We start from the raw sequence: 23,533 nt of genomic DNA on the forward strand, positions 1-23,533 counted from the left end.
TTTACATAATATAATACATTTTATGTAAAAGACCGTGGCTCAGGGGGTTGGGAAGTGTATCTGTAACCGGAAAATCGCCGGTTCGATCCCTGGGCTCTCTGTCCTGGTCGTTGTGTCCTTGGGCAAGACACTTTACCCTACCGCCTACTGGTGTTGGCCAGAGGGGCCGATGGCGCGATATGGCAGTCTCGCTTCTGTCAGTCTGCCCCAGGGCAGCTACAACCGTAGCTTGCTTCCACCAGAGTGTGAGTGCGAGAGTGAATGAATAGTGGCATTGTAAAGCGCTTTGGGTGCCTTGAAAAGCGCTATATAAATCCAATCCATTATTATATTTAAGTCCTGTAGAAAGTTAAATATATATTGAGCTCTCTGGTTACTCTGGTATGAATGAGTCTGAATTACTTTATGATAAATAACACACTATTGACAAAATAACAGTGAAAGAATTCCAGATCACAAGTTTTTAGTTCAACATACAAGTAACAACCTTTGCCTTTCATCAGGTTTTATTTAATTGTGTCAGAGAAAACATCATGTGCTCTTCATGTAGCTGAGTACATTCAGTGTTTAAAACAGAAGTTGTGCAGGTCTGAGATCAGCAGTTTTTTGCAACACTAAACTTAAGTACTGTTAATGCTGATGTATAGTGACACAGTTACATAAGTCATTAATCCTTTTGACTTTTTGTCTTTAACTTTATCAATAAAACAGCTGCAGATTTCACTGACAGCACATGTGGTACTTTAACCTTTGTACTGATTTCATCACTTAATTTTGGAGTTACTAAAAAGAGTGAAGATATACGATGATCTGTCGGCTGTCACTGGGTGGTGCTGAGGTCTGAATCTGAGGACGGCTCCTGTAATCACAAAGAGAACAGAATCATCACAAACTGAAATATAAAGTTTATCTCTCAAATCTGAAATAAAGCTGATCCTTCTGTCCTCACACACTCGGGATCTGAAGTTCTTCTGTTACATTTTTTCAGTCCTACAGTTCTGCTGACAGCTGACGTATGAACAGTTTATTTAAAAAACAAAAGGCCTTATATACTAACACATTTTCCAATATAATGTTTGGCACTTTGTAAATGGACATTGCAAAGATGAGATGATGGAGCAGGTTTCAGTCCTGCTTCAGTCTGCTGCTGCAGAAAATTAAACATTTGAATTTAAGCTGCCAAGCGTAAGTAGTTGGTTTCAGTACATAAATATCGGGCTTTGCTATTTAATCCGCAGCTACTGACTAATGAGGGGTTACTGAAGTGCCAGCTTTTTAAAAGTTGGTGTTAATGTCCTTCCACATGTGGCAAGCGACAGAAAACACGCTGCTGTTTGCACATATTTAATAATCAGCTCTGCACAGGAGCTGAAGCAGAGCCCAGCTCAGCCCAGTTGCTCTTACAGTGTAATACTCATAATAAAAGTACAGTAACCGTGGTTAGTGACTGAGCAGCCCGGTGCATTTCTCTTGATTTCTTTAGTCAGGGTAAATTCATTCACCTGCACGGGTTAGCTAAACGAACTTTACAAAACAAGTTTCCCCGACAGTCGAGTGCTCATCTTAGCTAGCTAGCTAAGGACCTTAGTTACGGATTAGCTTACAAACACATTTAACTTACCGAAAATATTGCGGCAGGGCCTCAGGTCCTCCTGTCCGGTAGTCCAATTTACTGAAGAACACCTCAGGCTGTCACTTTGAAACAGTTGGTAATGTAAACGCTGGACCTCTCAGCATCTGCCATTCCCAAACAGACACATGCAAGTTTGTCCGTGACCGCAGCTGCGTCGTCCATGTTTTCTACAGTCATTGGTCAGCACTATAATATATCCAAATACATGCGGGTCGGAACCCCACCCCTCAAGCGCGCCCCTGGACGCCACGACAGTGCCAGCAGATTGAAACTGAAAAAATGGATTGTAAGCAAAAAAAAAAAATTACAGTTTCAATTAATTATTTTTATTATTATTATTATTACTTAATTATTATTACTCCTTTAGTCAGAGACTGAAACACCCTCGCTGCAGGAAGGAGCGCTTTCGCAGATCATTTATCCCAACAGCAGTTAGACTCTATAACTCCTCAATCACGATGTCATAAGTCACTGGACACTGTGAACATCCACGGTCACCACTTCATGCATAATGGACCTTCCAAGATAAATAGTTTATGTCTTCCATATTTCCAACTATATCCATAATCACATACTGTGTATGCTACCATTGTATATAGTGTATTATCTTACTTTTTTTCATTGATTGTACTTATTTGTATTTTTGTATTTCCTTCATATATCTGTACCTGAGCTGAGGTGATGCAAAAATTTCCTCGTTGTGGGATCAATAAAGTCTTATCTTATCTTATCTCTTATTTTTCACTATCAATTTTATTTTCACTTTCAATACAATATTTTTCAGTACATTTATTTCAGTTACAATATTTTTTTTCAATTTCATTTCAAGATGGCATCGTTCTGATCCCATATATTTACACTTTGATGGAACGCACTGCAGTTCACACATGCGTAAAAACACACACTGCTATTTCTGACTTGTCACGACATCGTTGTCCTTTCAGATATCAACAGTTAACTTGAAGTGAGAATAAAGCAGAATCATTCTTCATCTGACCCGCTGCTAAAGCTCTCTGGGCTGCTGCACTCAAAGCTGCTTTGACTAAAATGCGTAAAAGCTGAATGCATTATTACTTTTTAAGAAAAAGCCCCACACTGCTCGTATCGAGTGCAAAGAGAAAGAGTGGTCACAAGTGGTCACATAACAATGAAAAATAAGAGAGCCTGCTTTGCCTTCAAACCTGACCTCGCTCCATCCCCTCCCTTCATATCCTCACACTTCCTCTCATGACCACATTTACTCCCATCCTCACTTCACCCGCCTCGACACTGTCACCTCACCTCATCTTTTCTCTCCTTCCGCCTCCATTCCCCCAACCTTCTTCATCTCACTTTCTCCTCCTCCTCCTCCCATCAATGCCACTGCTGTCCTCACTTGCTCTCGCTCTTCAAATCACCGCACCCCCTTCCGTCCCTGTTCGCTCCACTTCTGTCTCTTTTCCTTTTTGTCTAATTTCGCTCAGAGTCCTGAGGCTTTGTCAATTCAATTCAATTCAGTTTTATTTATATAGCGCCAATTCACAACAACAGTTGCTTCAAGGCACTTTATATTGTAAGATAAAGACCCGAGATTATACGTCAGCACAAAGTGCTCCGTCTCTGTTCCTCGGCTATCGTGCAGAAAGAAGGGGACCCGCCAACCCGAGCTTTACGTTATGTAGTGAGATCATCTAGACCAGGGGTCGGCAACCTGCGGCTCCAGAGCCGCATGCGGCTCTTTAGTCCTTATACTGCGGCTCCGCGTGGTTTGGGAAAATAAATTAGTATTTAGCTGAAGTGTATTTTATTTATGTTAGTTCTTTTTAACTTGTAGTTCTAAATTGGAAGATTATTGTGATATTGAAATATAAAAATAAAATTATATTCTATTATTTTTTCATCGCTCAAAATAAGCGTCACACTCGCGGAAGCCGGTGTTGTGCCAAAAAGTGATTGTCTGCCAAAAACTGATTTCCAATGTTTCTGTGTATTTTTTCTGTGTAATATCTTTACGTATGTTCATAAATAGACTTCGGTGAACAGGGATTACAAAGGGGTTACATATAGAAATAAAAAAATATCTGTTTTTCAAGTATCTTTACAACTCTGTGTTATTGTACTTACATCATAGCCAATCCGGTCCTTTATCCACACTTAAAATATTTTTACAGAACTATTGCAATATTTGCTGGCATTTCTGCTGTCCTCTTGGCCAACTTACTCTTACAAAAGACATATTTAATGTTAATGAGATCTGCATAAATAAAGGTTATATAAAAGTCACTGCCAAAAACTGATTGCGGCTTCTACCTTGTTACACGAATGTTGTTTGTGGCTCAAGATGACTTTATGTCATCCATAAGGGATGCATTTGACATATGTTTAACATATTATAGCCCAACAAGTTACTTATAGCAGTTTAAATACGAGCAATCAGTTTTTGGCAAATACCGGAAATCAGTTTTTGGCAGACAATCACTTTTTGGCACAACACCGTATACCCGCCGAAACGCCGTGCATTTATCGAGACTTTCAACCCCAGGTAAGCCAATTATGGATCTTCAGATCCACATTATGTCAGCAGCTATTCTCCACCGTGAACTATGTTAAAGACAAACACCGCTCATGCCTGACAGATGACAGCTTACAGTCCTGCGTAAACTGACTTCGTACAGCCCCGATTAGCAGACGCTGTGCGCAGAGGTGATTGCGGGTGTGGCTCAGTTGCGTCCGCCTCCCCTGCAGCGGCGCTGCAGACCACGCCCCGCCGCACGCATTAACCAGGTAAAGTACATATTTAGGCAGAATTTTGCAAATATCTATTTTTAATTTTTCAGCAGCATAGTGCTTTTTTACCAATTATTTTTTAAAAGTCAGGTCAAGGCTCCAAAAGCCCAAAGGCGATATAAGGCTGGCGGCTGACAACAGTTTTTGTTTGCTGGATCATTTTAGTTCAGGTTGGTGTCTTTCCTTTTGTTATATTTCTTTAAGAGTTCAAAATGTGTTGATTACATAAATAAAACGTAGTTTTCTCTGTAGCACTTCATGGATTTCATAAGTAACACACCTTAGTTGTTCACACAAAGCATAAAAGTAAAAAACAATATATGCAGTGTTATCTTCATTTTAGATGTCAAAAAGTATTTGCGGCTCCCAGTGTTTTCTTTTGCGTGGAAACCGAGTCCAAATGGCTCTTTGGGTGTAAAAGGTTGCAGACCCCTGATCTAGACACTAATGCTGGATACCAGATACGGCAAGCAGCCATTAGAGGCTTCTCTATAGCATGAGCACTTGTCTGGCTGATACATCTTTTAGCTTTGTCACACATTATGAGGAGATGGTAGTGATATAAAGTAATATATTTAAACCTGTAGATAATGAATGCTTCATTATGTGTGCACTTGTAAATGTTATCCCATAGTGCTTTTGTCCTGGATAAGCATGGCTTCTATACCTTGTGATTTCAGGGGTCAGATGCAGACAGATGGATGGATGAGGTTAAAAGAAATAAAGGACAGGCAGAGAACGAGCAGAGATGAGGTGCGTGCACATCCACGTGCCAGTGGAACACACACACACGCACCTTAACCACATGTTTGTGTGCATAAACCCAATGGGGGATGATCACAAACGTAAGAGCGAGTCCTGGTCTCCCAGGTGGGAATCCATGTAGGAACAATGAGCACATAGCTCCCTGAGAGGAAGTGAAACAGAGAGTTCGGCTCAGTAACGACACATTAATGCTGAAACAAGTAAACAAAGATGTTGGAATTAGAGGTCGTCAGCTGATACTGGGCCGCATGTAAGACCAACTCCTGTAAAAGGATTTACTCTAATCTTGATTTATTTCAACACGCCATTTTTCCTACTAATGTGCCCACCATGTGTCTGTCTGTTCACGAAGCACTCTCCTCTGCCAACACTGCAGAGACGAGGAGGTGCAAAACAACGTAAATTTAATGATGATCTCAATTAACTGTGCAGCACAATTAATTGAAATTTAATCTCAGTCACTTTTGGCATCCCACAATTAAATAAACACGATCAAAAGCACATTTTAGCACACAGTGGAAACGTCTGACTGAGTCTGACTACACTATATTAATAGATAAATACAAAATAAACAACGCTGAAACTAAACGTCTGGCACAGCAGAATGTAAAGGGCTTGTCACTTGAAGGGAATCAACTTGGGTTTTGGAAAATACGAATGACGTTAACCAACCAATAATATGATGAGTGCTGCAGAACTTACTCAACTGCCAGAAAACCAGTGTAACAACTGCATGAATGCCAAGAAAAACAAAGCAGTGGTTGCTAACGGGAAGCATCTGACGTGGAATCAGCCTGTAACGCAGCTCAGTGTTGCCACTGAAATGGGCTGGTTCTGGTTCCTCCATAGCACTTTTCTACTCAAGCACTCAAAGCGAACATGCCTCATTCACCCATCCACACACAGATTCGATCTAGAATTCACAGATGAACCCATCAGGGTTTAGTATCTGGCCCAAGGATATTTGGCATGCAGATTGGGGGAGCCAGGGAACCACCAACCTTCCGATTAGTAGAGGACACGCTCTGCCTCCTGAGCTACAGCCACCCCCTGGATACCAGTGTCAGTGTGATGTTTATATGGCAGTGCAATAAAAACTACTTGTCACACAAATAAATGAAGAAGCATGACAAATAACTTTTATCTCAATATTAATACTGTACAATATGAAGCGCCTTGAGGCGACTTTTGTTGTGATTTGGTGCTATATGAATAAAATTCAATTGAATTAAAATAACTGCGACATTCATTTTGGACGCAGTCATGCAGCCATAGTCATGGGGACTGGCAGGAGTCAGCGTGATCATCAACAGTTTGCCAATCAATGCATTTTTAACTGCTATTCTTGTATTACTGCATTAAATCAATATTACCTTATTATAACAACATCTCTGCATTTAACAGAGAAGTTTGACTTTGATCTTTGTGTGTGTGTGTGTGTGTGTGTGCATGAAAGAACCAGGTGAATGTTTTGACTTAATACCACTTCAGCCTTTTCAGCTCGTATCTGTCCATCTGTGGCCTCTAATTACAGCTGCCTCAATCATTCATCACTGCATGTACACGAGGTTCTCCCACTATCACAGGCTCCCGTCCTTCTCATCACGATGGAAACTCCCAGTGTGTCTCTCTCCATGAGCAACAGCACTGGCAAGAGAGCTCTGTTGTGTGTACAGCAACATTGCATGCATTATGGAGGGTGGAAACCTTAATGAGGGCACAGTGAGGGTATCCTGTTGTCCCCAAGCCTGACAGGGGGACAACAGAATAATTGGACAATTGGACCATGGAGAAGATCACCCAGCTCAACAATGTTGCGGCAGCTCTGACTCAAAAAGCTGAAATTCAAAGTTGGATCCCTGCATTTGAGAGACTTGCCAAGCTCCCTGCACATTGATAAAAGCTTATTTTTAACAAGTCATTTAAACACTTATTGGTCTGACTGAAAGTAAACTCAGACATTGACCACATTATTTTTCTGAAGCTGTCCTAGGAAGTTGCAGGGCTGACCTAATCACTCTGCATATCCGTCCAAGTATGCTTGAAATGCCAGTTTTCAATTAATTTAACCCTTTAAGACCTACCATAGAACCAAGTCCGCCAGAGCTTATATTATATTTTTACATGTTGTAGAGCCATTTTTGGGAGCATTTCAAGTTGATATACATCAATACAACTGTTATAGCCCAAATTTTAATAATATGTATGCATTAAGTACATAGTAATTACATAAATTGCAAAAAAATGCAATAAACTACAAAAAAATTGAAAATTGTTTTTGTTTTTTTAACATATATTTCTAATTAGAGAAATTTAAGAGGCTTATCCCTCAAAACTGTAAATACAAAAAAGTTGCACAAAATAGTTTCCCACCACAGGAAATTAATTTTAAGTGTCTTCATAGTTTTATTTTTGAAATACACCAATTTTTATATACTGCAGGAAAAACGAAAATAAATATTATACTGCAAATTTGTAAAAAAGCAGCATATGCATCAAAATAAACTATTTCCAGCAGTGCAATATGAGTCCTAAGTAGGGATGGGTATCGTTTAGGTTTTATCCCATGCCAAACCGGTACTTTTGAAATGGTGCAGGTGCTTAAACGGTGCTCAAACCGGTGCTTAAAGAATGGAAAACACAAAATTGGTCCAAAAACCTCTCATGTTCAGCTGTTTTTTTGTAAAAAGATAACAATGTTAGCCTTTTCTGCAGCTATGGGGCATATATGGTATCACTCTGGGCTGGAAGCAGTGCTTAAACAATGGAAAAAACACAAACTTTGTCCAAAAACCTCTCATGTTTAGATGTTTTCCACTTTTTCTTTGGTCATTTTAGCCTTTTTGGCCAGGGTGAAGGGAGTATCTGCCATCAAACAAGAAGACAGCCGCATGTAGCTATGATGATGTTTGCTAGTTCACCTTACATGCATTAATGTAATAAAGTGGTTAGCCTACTCAGCGTAAATTACACATGAACAACATTAAGCTACTCACGCAGAGAAGAACGGCTGCTGCTGCCATCATCATCCGTCATCATTTCTGCTACACTGGCAGGGCTAGGGGCCAGGACTCTACTCTTCGGGTTTTTGGGGGATGTTGCTAACTCTTGGTCCAAAAACAGGCACCACACTGGCAGTAGATGTGCTCGGTGTGAGGTCTCGCAGCAAGCTATCAAATACGGCGCATTTCTCGGCTTTAAAAAAACGCTATGGTCGCCAGGTGTTTCATCGGATTTGAGGTGTTACTTCCTTTGACAGTATCACAGTATAAGCTTAAAGCACTTGTTGCAGGCTGCTGAGTTTGCATATTTTGCTGTGAAGTACAGCCAGACTTTTGACCGCTTTGCCTTGGGCATTTTTAATCTGTAGCTCTGCTCTAAAAGAACGTACGTACCTGGACCCGCCTACTATCCTCGGAAACGTAAAATGATTGGCTAGAATCTAAAGTGTATTATTCCATACCAGTTGGTGGCGGTAATGCACCTTTCAGTTGTTTGCCAACCGCCAATACAAATGTAAGGAAGAAGAAAGTGTATCACAGCTCAGAAAAAAAAAGCACCGAAATAAAGCACCGAAATGTTCGCTGCTTTTCGGTCTGGTTACTACCGTTTATGTCAGAACCGGTGCCATCATGGCACCGGATACCGGTACCCATCCCTAGTCCTAAGCATCCCAGAAATGACACAGAAAGTCATAAAGTCAAAGATAACTTTTAAAAACACCAGTATAGGCTCATAAGGCCCTGATAGTAAAAAAAAACTACATTTCCGCAAAATGACGTCACTTCCGGTCTTGGGCAGGTCATGGCGGACATGCGATAGTTCACGCTGATGGACGTAGGAAGTGTTATGAACAGCTGATCGGATCGGCAAAGCGTGTTTCTGGAATATTATGTTTTTATTGCTGCAAGCGCTTTTTATGCAGTTTTTGCAAAGCCATATGTGGAAGGAAACTGTGACCTAGGAAAAGCTGATGGCATAAGATGTAAGTACAACTCCTCCGGTTTCATATGCAAAAAAGATTATTGAGCTAGCTTACGTGGTTGCAGTGCTACCCGGATTTAAAAATAGTTATGCAAAACGGAGCGTGCACGGGTTAAGAGAATCTGTGGGGCTTGACTATTTTCTCCTACTAAGAACATTCTTTTGAGCACTAGCAGGTTTCTCAAGAGATCCTGTTCTGTTGTTTGACTCATGAATATGGATGCACTCGTCCAATCCTTTTAGTTCCAACACCAAGACAGAAGTCTGAATTTTTGGACAAAAATGAGCCCAAATGCATCAATGAGGCCCAAAACGCTTCCATGAACAAACACGTGTTCATAGCAAGTAAATGATTGTTCCACTGAAATGAAATGGTTAGAAACTCTTTGATGAGGTAAAGTGATGATTAAAATTGATCAGTCTAAAGTTGGGACTAGGAGCTTCAATGATTTTAAATGTATTATATTTGGGTGAGTGGGAGGTTAACAAGAAGTTATTGATGCAATTATTTGCTATTTAAACTCTAAATAATGTGATATGTCTCTCTGATATTTTACTTCAATGTGTCCGTCTTGCTATCTGCAATCTGCATACGGACACACATCATTTCTACATATGACAAAGCACGTATGAACTTTAGGTCACGAAGAAGAGTTTGTTCTGTTAGAGAAGCCGAAACTGAGAAAGCAAAACAGATGTTTCAACCAAAGAAAGTCAAATAACAGTGTCTGCAGAGGAAGCCAGTGTACACAGTACATTTCTAGTACCACTTGTGGATAAGATCCAGTCTATTTACTGTACTTCAACCAGCCATGCTCAAAGTTGATCCAGCAATGATACATCTTTTTCCGAAGCATTGCCTAGGCTGTAGGTGTGTGACAATGCTGACTCCATCCATCCATCCATCCATTGTCTTCCACTTATCATGGACTGGAGGGGCGCTGGAGCCTATCCAAGCTGCCACAGAGCAAGAGGTAGAGTACACCCTGGACAGGTCGTCAGTCTGCCCCAGAGCTAACACGGTAAACTTGTAAATAACTCATGAAAGAATAAAGTTACGTTGAAACCAAGCACACCATTGTTTTTCTTGTGACATTACCAATAAGTTTGATGTGTCACATGGCCCTCTTCCTATTGAAAAAACAAAAGTTGTATCCAAGATGGCCGACTTCTAAACGGCCACCATGGTCACCACCCATCTTGAGGAGTTTGCCCCCTCACATATACTAATGTGCCACAAACAGGACTTTAATATCACCAACCATTCCCATGTTATTCGGTGTATCCATATAAATGGCCCACCCTGTATTCACACTCACATGCACGCCTACAGCCAATTTAGAATCGCCAGTTAACCTAACGCCACAAACTGCATGTCTTTGGGCTGGAGCAGCCCGACTGGGTATTCTCCACATATTCTGGCTTCTTCTCATAGCCATTCTTGAGTGTTGATCCAGTACTGGTGTTAAATTAATAAGCTGCAATCGTCACTGTAAGGAAGAGACTGTAAATTGTTCTCCATATGTGAGGAAACATCAGGTTTTACTACCTTTGTATAACAAAATTAAACAAACAAGTAAATCCAAGAATATAAAAGCCCTGAACTGTTGGTATTTATGAGTGAAACATTAAATGTCAGTGGCCCCATAATAAATACAACGGAAATTCTGCAAACTACTATCATTCATAGTCTTTTTGCTGGTTTCTCCCTTCCCAAGTGTAATATGTGGAGCTCAAAGAATTTAGGTTACCATGAGTATGACAGAAGCTTCTCAGCATGTCACACCAAACCGTTCTCCTACCTTCTATTGTAGATACCGTCTCTCTGACCTAATGAGGGTCAAAGTGTCATACGTGTTTTTTCCCTTTGATCACATTTAAGTCACATAAACTTGCTGTAGAGCTTGAAATGCCTCCAAGCTGAACCCCTGTGCGATGTTAACTGTGCAGATCTACATCTGATCCAAATGTCCGACGACTGCATCCATTGTCCCACACTAGAAAGAATCCCGCAACGTCACCGATCAATAAACTGCATGCTGATTTCTTTTATTCAATTAGCGAATTGAGTATGAAAAATGCTCTCTTTGAAGTTCACAGCCCGTGAAAAGCATCAGTAACCATTTTTTAAAATTCTATATTACTGACTGCTTTTGAATGAACTCCTCAGTTTCTCGACTGATCCTTTCAGAACAACATTTTACTTACTTTCATGATATGTGTTTATGCTGATGCTTACTGTTCTGTGGCTTCAGCAGTGGATGTAAAATAACCATACCTAAGAACACAGCCACTCCTTCATCAATTAAGACTTTAAGACTGACAATTAAGACTAAAAAAATTTTATAACTTAAAAAGTATCCCCACTGATGATGAATTCTTGCGGTCCATAATTACATACTTTGGACATCTGGCATTTTGCTAATGCTTCTGTAATCATTTCACATTCTCCCCATAGAAGCTTCGCCTCACACACACACACACACACACACACACACACAAGATCTGACTTTTCAGTTGCCAATTTACTGAAAAATTACCACTGGTAAGCCTTTGCTCAAAGGCAATGCATTGTAAGATTAAAAAGCAACAAATCTGGAGCGCTTGAAGAGCTATACAAGAAGATACAAGGAGCGATGTGTTAAGTGGTGACATCCTCAGGATGTCACCAACCGGCCTGCCTCACTCCCAGCACTTTCCAGGCAGGTGACATGGACCTAAACAAGACCTTATGGGAAAAGGACACGGGGGCAGCGCAGAACTAAATACAGACACTCTTCAAAAGGTAGGACTGATTATGACAGCAGATCCCTCAGAGGCCGGTCTAATGAGCATCCCACTCAGCTGCCATAAGCTTGTGAAGTGTACCGTTTAATTTATATTAGAGAACGTCAGCCTCAAGCTCGTCAGCGATCATTCATCAGTGTCATCAGAGTTCAGAGTGCCGGGTACATCAGCACCTCGGCCTATCAGCTGCAGCCACAGGGCTGTAGGAGGAGGAAAGTGGATTTCTGTAAAGCAATTCAGGCAACACAGTCACAGCTACCATTTCCAGGGCATTATTAGTTACAGATGCTGAACATGAAGGCATGCTGTTGTTATTTCGTTATTTACGTGACTGTACATGTGAGCTGATACAGTGCCCCAATCCAGCCTGATCTGTCTGCAGACATCCTCACGCTTTCTGCGGTGTATTTTTGGTGGTGAGCGCACACACGCGAGGCATTATATCAGCCTAAACGTTTACAGTGCTTACTTTAAGATTTGACATTTAATATTTTTGCCATATTAGATCTCATGTTAATATACTCTAACTGTCCTGTTTGCGGGTTTTTTACTCTAAATGTTCCCAAAACTGGCTTCACTGTAGCGTCCTTAAAGGTTATTGTCACATTTAAGGAAACAATACGTACCAATGTTCTGTTTCTATGTTTCTCTTCCTCCGAGCAGCCTGTTGGTCCTGCTTGTGGAAAAACTCCGCATGAACGTTGTCTTTTCTCAAAAAACAAGCACTCAAACTAGAAGGAAACAGAGCTTTAAAGTGCTCCTCACCTGCTTTCTGTGCCACAGTCTTGAGCCCAACGACAACCCCCAGAAGTACCCCCGCAAAGCACATCTGGACGACGAACAACTCCTTTCGCTTTCTTCGCCTGGCTTTGCTCCTCCGCCGGTTCAGCATCATTCCTCCTCCTCCGACTGTCTCCGGCATCGCTTCAACCACCACACGGGCCATGGCGCTCTTCTCTCACGAGCGTTCCGGCGGTACCCCCGGTGGTGGTGCAAAGGTACGAGAACCTGAGGCGAGGAGGCAGAGGCACACAAGCTTACTGTACGGGTACTGAAGTTACTCGACGGGAGGAGACACGACTGGCTTTTGGATGGCTTCGTAAAGTTCACCAGACTGTGAAGGAATTACACATCCGGTTTCAAGCTTCAAAATAAAACTTATGGCTCTATGTTAGGTAGCAAAATATTTCCCTAGATAGGATCAAGTCAAGTCATCTTTATTTATAAAGCACATTTAAAAGACATCAAGTGTCGGCCAAAGTGCTGAACAGAGGGATAATATAATAAATAGAATTAAAATAGATAATATGAAAACATTATAGAAAACATTGTGAGACATCCATATATGTTTGCAAAAAAAATATGTGTACATGCAAATATGCACATACAAATACAAAAATGTACACATTCACACACAAGCACACATGTATAAGTATACACATGCAAACATCATCCAATGAGATAAAAGACCAGAATAGCTAAAACAGAACAAAAGAGGTGTCAGAGAGATCTGAAAGCCCTGGAAAATAGGTGGGTCTTCAGATTCGATTTGAAGAGTTCCAAGGATGAAGAGTATTTTATAAAGGGGGGAAGACTGTTCCAGAGTCTTGGGGCAGCAATGGAGAAAGCCTTGTCACCTCCAAATTTGAACTGGGAGCGTGGAACTAATAAAAGCATCTGACTGGAGAAGCGCAGAGGTCGAGTGGGTAAGTGCAGGCTAAGAAGATCTGAAATGTAACCTGGAGCCAAACCATGGAGAGCTTCAAGGATTTAACATTATTTAAACTAAATTTACCTTTTTTGACGTCAAAACTGATATTTGTTGGATATTTTCAGTTTTGCAGTTTCACAGGATTGCAACAGACCAGAGGACACCAAGAACAACAATATGTCTATGTCTTTCTAGGCTGTTGAAAAATTTGAATAAAAACTGAAATTTGTTATTGTTACTGTTGTTGTTGGTATTAGTATTTATTGTTGTAAAAACAACATGTAGTGAAGATACCTTTGAAATAATTTTCAAATGTTTAACACTAGTATAACACTGTGATTTAATTCTATTTATTGTAGATACAAATTTCATTGAAGTTGAATCTTATTAATATTAAACAAATGAATTTAAAGAAATTTCTGAACAGAATAAAAATCACGTAGTCATTTCTCACAATCGATTTTTGCCAAATACGAAACAGTGTACCGATGTAACGTCAGATGTAGAAATTGTCTGCACTTATTTTGAAAATGTTACTTCCGTTACTTGGGTAACTCTGTTATAGTTCATCATTTTGGACGAGATTGCTCGTAACTGCTCCTATGACCGCTTCCTTGCGTACTGTGGTTGGGGTCAGAGAGCGGACCTCCTGACAGAAATGACCACGAATAGGAGTGGTGACTGTTCCGCGTGGCAGGTCGAGGAGAAGCGCTAGTGTTCCACGGCTGGTGGATGCGTTGCCTCTGCCTCAGGAGAGAAGATGTTCTTAGCAGGGAGAAACGTGAGGAAGGGGCGTGTCGATGTGTGCATCTGAAAGAGAGAAAGAGGAGGAGAGAGAGAGGAGCATTACATAATAAGAGTTCCCACTAGGTGAAAAGAAGAGAAGTGAAAGTGGAGTGACTGCTGCTGCTGTGGGAGAAATCACACTGGGGGGACAAGCCAAATGTATATCTGGCCTGAAAGCTCTGTGCACTGCAATATTAGAGTAGTTACAAACATTTATGCAGAGCTACATGTTAAAAAGCAGAAATTTTGCAGAGTTTGAAAACATCTGTGACAACAAAAAGTACAGAAAAATCAGCTCTCGCATGGATTTTGTGAGTTATACTGACTAATCAATCATATTTTTTCTTTTTTAAAAAGAAAATGTTGTATTTTGAAACATGGGACAAAGAATATGAAAAGACAATGTGGGCAGAGAACTTACATAAACCAGAAGATGAGAATTAAAAAACAACAACACACAATTAAAATAGCTGAAGGAAAAAGACTGCATGCATGTTCTAATCCATTCCAATATATAAATGATAATTAGGACTATTGGTGAATCATGTATATGAATTCATTGTGTGTTATTATTAATAGTAAGCAAACCTAAATATTAGGTTTGCCCCCCCACCCCCCGGCACACACCAACTACTCTTGCGCTGAGGTGTGCTATGATGTCACTGCAGCATGAAGGGAAACTGGAGACCCATAATGCCGTGTGAGAGATAGACGGCAGTGTGGCATTAGCAAATGAGCTCCCAGATTACACCCAGAGTCCCTTGGTACATGCTTACACACACGCATACACACACACACTTCCTTCATGATGAATTGGGTATAATCCTTATCCGGAGCAATAGCGTCTGACAGCCATGGGTTGAGACAATGAGAATGACATATCGAGTGTGCTAGATTAGGAGGCAGTGAGATTTCTGCCTTCCAGCCTTTGGGTAAAATCTGCAGAGCTACATGTTGTTTTTGTTTTTATGTCTTTATAGTCATTTTACTGCCTTTCACATGGTTTCTTTAACCTCATGCCATCCACCAGGTCCGAGTGAGCTCTTTTGGGTTAGGCTGAAGGTCTACATCAACCGCTTGTATTGACTTTGTACCCATTTGGCATCTCTAGAGGAGGAATGTTTAAACAGAGGACTGAAGTAACAAAATGCATGTGAGAAAAAACATTTCTGAAACGACACTTGTTTAGCATGCCACTAAATTGTAACCTGTAACCTGACCTACTATGACAAAAGAGAAAAGAGTACATTATGTATCTGTGGGTCACATGTAGAGGACTGAGATTGAAATCGAATCCTTCTTTTAAAAAAATGTAGAAACTGTTTTCACTTTTCACTCATATCAGCAAAAAGCTTCAAAATCAAGTTGTCCAAGCTGTTCACAAAACAGAGCAGCGGAGGTTTAATATTTTTATTTAACAATTATATAATTCAGGGTTTTGGGGGTGCAGAGCACATTGATGCTGCTTTTTGGTGATAGGTGGGGTGCACAGTGGCCACCGGTCCCTCACAGTGTCAGCACAGAGAGACAGAATGAGAGAGAGCTATTCACACTCACATTCACACCTACATACGGCCAATTTAGAATCGCCAGTTAAGCTAACAGACATGCCTGTGGACTGTGGGAAGACAGTGTATTCTTGTTCTGTTGGAGATTCCTTCCTCTTAAAAGGTTTTACCTTCCCACTTCCCCAAGTGCTTGCTCATAGGGGGTTGTTTGGTTTTTTGGGTTTTCTCTCTCTTATTGTAGGGCCTTTACTTAACAATGAAAACTGAAAACTGAGCTCTTCCCTCTCATGGTGAAGATTTTCAGAAACTCAATTTCTGCAGTTAAATGTTGATATGGAAAACAGACAATTTCTCTTGCAATGTCAGAGGTGTCCACCTATCTTCTTGTTTGTGGGACCTCTTACTGATTCCAGTCTCTTGATTGGCCAGTATTTACCCCCTTCCTAATTTCTCTTTTTTTTTTACATATTTGTCACACTTACATGTGTGAGATCATGAAATAATTTTTATTATTAGTGAAATGTAACCCAAGTAAATAGAAAATGCAGTTTTAAATATTTTTTTATTTAATAAGAGAAAAATGGTTTTCAAAGCTACCTGGTGTGAAAAAGTAATTGTCACGGCCAGGCGGATCAGCTGCACGCTGATCAGCACTCTCTCTGTTTCTCTCTCTCTTCCTCTTCTCTCTCGCCGGGGTGGAACTCACTGTGGGTTCACGCCCTCGGGAGATGAGACACCTGGGTCTCATTAAGGGGAGCAGCATTTAAGCCAGGAGGTGACTGCTGTTCGTCGCTGGATCGTTGTCTACCACGCGTTAGTGAAGTCAAGCTACAGCAAGTCTAGTTAAGAGTGGTTTCCTTTGTGCGTTGTACTTAACCCTGTCTCCCTGTCTATAGAGCTTCCTGGATTTTCCCCCGTGTGATTCCCGTGTGGCAGTGTCGGAGTGTGAGCCTGTGATCGTGTGAGTGGATAATCTGAAGAATGCGTGCTTTCCACTGGAGTTCCCTGGAGACCACTTCTCCCCCCACTCAGCTGTATATTGCACCCCCCCGCACATTCTTGTATATACACCTGGTGAATTGTAAATAAACCCTTCTTGTGAGCATTAGAACCGGAGTCCTGCGCTTGAGTCCTCCTCCAAACCGTAACAGTAATTGGCCTCCACTTGTTAGATTGCGAACTTTCCTAGCTTTAGAAAGCTAAGCTGAATTTCACTGGCCACACATGGGTCTGATTACTGACAGACTTTTTGAATCAAAAAATCGTTCAAATTCTAAATGATCTAAAGAACTGCAGGCCTCACTTTTCTCAGTTAAGGTCGGTGTTCATGATTCAACAGCGTGAAAGAGACTGGAGAAAAATGGCATCCATGGGAAAGTTCAAAGGAGAAGACCACTGCTGACCCAAAACACAAAGGCAAATGCACTTGGATTATGTAGCAGGGCAATGATTGAAAACATCAGGAAATCCAGCTCTGAATTTCTCAAAACAACAAAATGAAGGTTTTGTTGTGGCTTAGACAAAGTCAAATCTGAGTGAGCTGCTTTGGCATGACCTCAAAAAGGCTAGCCAAATTAGAACAAATCTACAAAAACAAGTGGGCTTAAATTCTTCCACAGAGCAGTGTTGAACAGATGCCAAGGGTGGCTTTTTGGTTTAGGGGACAATTCGTTTTTCACACTGGTCCAGCTTTTTCCCCCTTAATAGATGAAATTATCATTTAAAAACAACTTTTAGCTTTTACTTTAGTTACTTCATTTATTTTGAAGTGAAACATTTAAGTGCAACAAATATGCAATAAACTAAGAAATCAGGAAAGGGAAAATACTTGTTTACAGTGCTAATTGTTGCCACCTGTTGCTCTAGCATGCTCGTCACAGTCTTTAAGGTAATTTTTGCATTTTTAGGTAGACTCAGATATTGTTTGAGAACAAACAAACATGGAAAAAATTCTTTGACATTTAATATTTGGTATCACCCACATGCAGATATATTTTTTTAAACAAAGGTCTGTCAAAGTAACTGCCTCTTGATTTTACAGTCATTCACTCTGCGTCGCACACAGACACCATACCCCCTCTTCCTCTGTTCACACCATGCTCACTGACAGTCACATGGTGACACACTGCCTTTGTAGTCTGATAGTGCACCTGCCTTTGATCTTGTTGTTAATCCTGGTATTGTCCTGTAATTCATTCCAGGATTCCATGTTTATTTCACTGAAGCGTCTCCTCACCGCTTTTGATCATCGAGGATTTGATTGGAACAGTTAAAAGGATTTTTATTTTCACAGAAGATTGATTAGGTGTGTTTGAAATTCATTATAAGCCCACTGAGACACCACTGGTTTAGTCTGTTTTCTGCAGTCTTTACACCGCACAAATTTTCATCATTAGTTGAAACCTAAAAGCAAAATATACAGCTCCTCAACTTCAAAAGAACATCTACTTCAGCAGAGTTGAACACCTTCTCCATTTTACAGTTCATTGCAGTTCCCAAAATGACCCACGGGAGTGTTTAGGGGTTCCTAAGAGTGTTCCTAAGAGTGTTCCGGTAGGTTTCCCAGCATAACATTGCCCAAAGCACTTCCCATAGTGCAGCCTGGTACCAGGTGTTCCCCAGGTGAGTGGTGCATGCGCACGCGGACACACACGATTGATCGCCCTCTGTGGTCCAGTTATGATGCTCATGTGCCCATTGTTGGTGCTTTTGGCAGTGGACAGGGGTCAGCACAGGCACCCTGACAGGTCTGTGGATATTCAGCCCCAAACAAAAAAAAACTATACAGACTGTCTACAGTAGTTCGTCTGTTGGTGTAAGGAAGAGGACTCCCTTACTACATTTATTTATATTATATTATCTGTATGGCACTTTAGAGCACACCTTTCACTTTATTAAAAGCACCTTATCAAGCACTTTATTTAGCATTGCACTTTAAGCAAGGATTTGCAAACAAGTTTAAATATTTATTGACCATTTATTGGGAATTTTAAAATCAGTTGGAAGCCTTATTTCAGATCCTGCACAGCTGCTCCTCATCAAGGAATGTGGTGGTTGTCTGTCAGGAGAAAAGAATGGTGATTGAAATTGCGATTAAGGTTTACCAGTAAGGAAAACTAATGCAAATGTGTGTGTGAAATCTAGGGATAAAAGTGGTGCAAATAAGTGTAAGATAATGATTACTCACCTTTCTTGCCTGTGTCCTCTTTAAGGTGTTTGGGCAAATGTTTCCCTGGGGGTCCAGACACCATTTAAAGGTTCCGGGAGAGACCATTGGTAAAGAGAGTGTGGTGAATCTTTTTGTGCTTGGGTTTCTGGGTTTTTATAATATTGGGTTTGGTGGAATATTAAAGTGTGAAATATTTATTAATATGTAAATGTGAAATGTATTTATGTATTTATTTATTCTTATTGATATATTGTATACTGTGGTGGAAGGTTGGGATTTAGTAACTTACTTGAGAGTGGAATAATGGTTTAGTCTGTGACAGCTGAACATATTTAAGGTTGCCAGTTGTCATTAGAGTGTGGATTTTTGTGCTGTGAAGAAGCTCGACAAGTTAATTATTGTAAGGAGAGCTGTATAGAAAATAAATACTTTTTGTTCCATCTCACTGTGTTTCCAGCCGCTAAGGGCCGCCCTGTTACAGTTGGATCAGCGCATACAGGTGCTCCCAATGGTTCACCCCTGTTCCACTTTTGATAGATACTGACCACTGCAAACCAGCAACGCTCCACAAGTGCAGAGGTTTGAGAAATCCTCTGACCCTGTCTACTAGCCATCACAGTCTGGCCATCATTAAACTCGCTCACTTGCTCATCCATTTGTCATGAGATGATATCTGTTTTCAAAGAAAATCATTTGCAATCAGTTGCATCATTTCGTCACAGTCAGAGCAGCATATATGCTGTCCACCTCCACTACCCCTCCAGTACTCTAATATGTGGACCATTTCGACCATTAAACTCGCAAAATCATAACTTTCTATACATGGACATGAATTAAAAATGCCTTGTTTAATAATCTGAAAACATCAGGAAAACTTAAGTCTTTGAACTCGGTGTATGCAGTAGTCAGGGCTCATCCATGCAGGAAAGGTTGTGTTAAAGAAATCCCTGCTACCCTCTGGATGAATAATCCTGTCCTCTGTAAGCAGATTATGCAGTGTTTTGTTCAGGTTTCTTTGTTATTCACACAGATGTGCACGTACATGTGAACATGTGCTCACATGCACACATACAAATACACAGTCAAGTCAAATGGGCTCTTCAGAGTCCTTACAGGCACAAACATACAAAGATACACCTGAGTGCACTCGGTGATATATCTGGAAGAGGTCTAGTGCAGGTGCACACAGTCACATGCATACAGTTAGGTCCGTAAATATTTGGAAAGAGACAACTTTTTTCTAATTTTAGTTCTGTACATTACCACAGTGAATATTAAATAAAACAACTCAGATGCAGTTGAAGTGCAGCTTTAGTTCAGTGGACTGAACAAAAACATTGCATAAAAATGTAACCAAAGTATTTTTAACAGAATTAATTTCAGGTGCTCAGAGGTAATTGGACAAATTATATGACTAAAAATAAAATGTTAATTTTTGATATTCGATTGAAAACCCTTTGTTGGCGATGGCAGCCTGAAGTCTTGAGCTCATGGACATCACCAGATGCTGCGTGTCCTTCTTTGTAATGCTCTGCCAGGCTTTTACTGCAGCGGCTTTCGGTTACTGTTTGTTTGCGGGCCTTTGTGTCCAAAGTTTAGTGCTCAACAAGTGAAATGCAAGCTCAATACATTCAAGACCAGGTGGATGACTTGGCCATTCATGAATATTCGACGTCTTTGCTTTAATAAACTCCTGGGTTGCTTTGGCTGTGTTTTTTGGGTCATTGCCCATCTGTATTATGAAACACTGCCCAATCAGTTTGACTGTATTTAGTTGGATGTGAGCAGACAGTATGTCTCTGAACACCTCAGATTTCATTCGGCTGCTTCAGTCCTGTGTCACATCATCAATAAACACTACTGTGTCCTAGTGCCACTGACAGCAGCCATGCACATCCAAGCATCACACTGCCTCGTTATGCTTCAGATCATGAGCTGTTCCACACCTTCTCCATACTTTTTCTTTCCATCATTCTGGTAGAGGTTGATCTTGGTTACATCTGTCCAAAGAATGTTTTTCCAGAACTGTGCTGGCTTTTTTAGATGTTTTTTTTTAAATGTTTTAATCAAAGTCCAATCTAGCCTTTAATTCTTGAGGCTTATGAGTGGCTTGCACCTCATGCAGTCTTCTCTTTATGGAAGACTTGGGCATCAATACGTCTACCTCCTGGAGAGTCTTGTTCACTTAGTTGGCTGTTGTGAACAGAGATGGGCAGTAACGCGTTACAAGGAACATGGATAGTATAACGCAAAAATGGATAGTATAACGCAGGGGTCAGCAACCCTGGGCACGCATACAACAGTTGGCACGCGAAGGGTTAACTGATGGCACGACCATAGCTGGACTGGCCATCGGGCATACCGGGAATTTGCTCAGTGGCCCGATGATTTTAAATTTTTTTTTTGTGACGGTATAAACAATGAAAGGTGGTGGATTGGCCAGATGCTGGCCGGTGTGTAAAAATAACTCAGTTGTATGGTGGTGGCTATGGCGTAGCTTCCACAGATTCAGTAACATTAGCAAGTGGTGGAGGCCAGCAGGTGGATGAGAGAAAGGGGAGGCAAGAGGAGATACCAGAGGTGGCCGCCAGTCCGAGTGTCAGGTGAACTGAACTTCAGGTAAGAAGTTATGACCTGCAGTCTATCTGGGTCAGATATAAACCAAGTTTAGGTGGAGTTTATTTTCATTGTGCTGACATTTTACAGTCATTTACAATAACTTGTACTGCGTGCTAGCTAGCATGACGGAGTTTCTATACAGCTGGGTGGGTGCTATGATGTTACTGATGTTGAACTTTATTTTGTTCATAAGGTTAGTTATTAGAGTTTCCAACTGTTTCGTACAAACGGAATCGTCTTGTATTCAGAGAAAATATTACACGTTTCGTATTGAGATGAGAAGGAACACAGTTTGTCCCGTACTTCAGCTAGAATGGAAAAACACAAAGCTGGAGTTATTCTGTCGTTACGCTGCACAGCTGCCTCTTCTTCTCTCATTCTCTCCCCCTCTCTCGCCTGTTTCTTCTTCAATCATGCCACTGATCAATGATCAGCTGATCGGCTTTTCTCTCTTGTTTGTTTATCTCCCACTTTGCGCCAGAAAGAGGAAACTGCCGGATGTCACGTTAAACAACAGCAGCACGTTTAAGCTTGATCAGCTGTTGTTAGAATTTATTTAATATTAATTTCTAGTATCAGCTGATGTTTGCTGGAGCCACAGCTGTATAGCTGCTGGTCATGATGTCGGTTTGGTTATCTGGTGAGAGGGAAACATGAAGATGAAACCAGGAGATGTCCTCACTGAATCATCAGAGCTGAACAGGTGATGGAGAAACAGGTTTACCTTTTAGGTGACATGAATGAGTTGAAGTTATGAACTGTTACTGAGAGACAAATAACACCAGGATCCTTTTCTAAGTAGCTGACAGCTGGTAACTGTGCAGGGGCGGGTCTAGCAAAGTTTTGCCAGGGGGACCAGGTAGGGCATTAACAGGGAAAGGGGGGCACACGAAATACTTTCTTATTCTCATTTAAAATGTCTGGCTGTTATTAAATAATGATCTGAAGCTTATAACCAAAGTTTTTATCTGATGTAAAATGTATAGAAATCATACATATACCAACAACATCACTGTCACAACAGCGTTTGTTTTCATTCAAAGGCTTTATGGCTTTAATACCTGGTGGGCTGGTCTCTAGTCAAAATGCCCGGGCCGATTTTTTGTCCCAGTCCAGCCCTGGGCACGACACGCAGTGAATTAATCTGAGCAGGTGCATCATAAAATAAATATTCACGCCAGCGGCGCACATCACAAATCAGCTCGTATAGACACATTAGTTGTGCCGCTTCTTAAAGCACACTGTGCGCTGTCGATCTTACGTGCTGCACAATAATGTTTAACACTTAGTATTTACTGTTATATTCCCATAGATCATCATGATGTTGTTTTCTCTTTTCTTTCTCAACAGGTGATCCAGGTGATTGATATATGTATTTTTGTCTGCTTATTTTGCTGGTTTTTGTTTTTTGCCCTTTATCCCCGTCCCCTTTTTTCTTCCCTCTTTCTTTCTCCCTTTTCTTTTCCTCATTCAAGTCTGTCCCGTATTTAGCAAGTGAAAATAAAAAATAAAATAAACAATAAAAGGTGAATCAAATAGACCATTACGGCAAGGCTGGGATGGTCCATTTGGTAAAGTAAATCCATTGGGCATCTTTCTTCGCCTTTAGACAATAATTCTGAAGGCAAAAGAGCCAAAATGGGACAGGCAAAAAAAAAAGAAAAAAAAGATGGGTGGTGACCATGGTGGCCAATTAGAAGTCGGCCATCGTGGATACAACTTTTGTTTTTTCAATAGGAAGAGGGCCATGTGACACATCAAACTTATTGGTAATGTCACAAGAAAAACAATGGTGTGCTTGGTTT

General features: G+C 40.8%; 1 protein-coding gene and 1 long non-coding RNA gene across 3 annotated transcripts in view; one reads left to right on the forward strand and one right to left on the reverse strand.

Annotated features, from left to right (window-relative positions):
* LOC146504900 (sodium/potassium/calcium exchanger 3-like) overlaps positions 1–13,013 on the reverse strand; it is a 126,636-nt gene extending 113,623 nt beyond the window's left edge. The window contains exons 1-2 of one of the 2 annotated variants that reach the window (XM_085183141.1): positions 12,701–12,812; positions 12,562–12,608 (exon numbers count right to left, since the gene is read on the reverse strand). Coding sequence is in view for 1 of the 2 variants with exons in the window: in XM_085183140.1 (XP_085039266.1) it covers positions 12,701–12,881 (181 nt within the window). In the remaining variant the exon portion in view is untranslated. Of the gene's footprint in view, positions 1–12,561; positions 12,609–12,700 lie in introns of both variants that reach the window. The other variant, XM_085183140.1, reaches the window with a different exon arrangement.
* Positions 13,014–13,102: 89 nt separating this feature from the next.
* Positions 13,103–22,617, forward strand: LOC146504902 (uncharacterized). The gene is made up of 2 exons (XR_014877664.1): positions 13,103–16,753; positions 16,837–22,617. It is a non-coding gene; the product is annotated as an uncharacterized LOC146504902 (long non-coding RNA).
* Positions 22,618–23,533: the final 916 nt, after the last annotated feature.

The sequence above is a fragment of the Neolamprologus multifasciatus genome, chromosome 13 (genome assembly GCF_963576455.1).
Source record: "Neolamprologus multifasciatus chromosome 13, fNeoMul1.2, whole genome shotgun sequence".
Lineage (NCBI taxonomy): Eukaryota > Metazoa > Chordata > Actinopteri > Cichliformes > Cichlidae > Neolamprologus > Neolamprologus multifasciatus.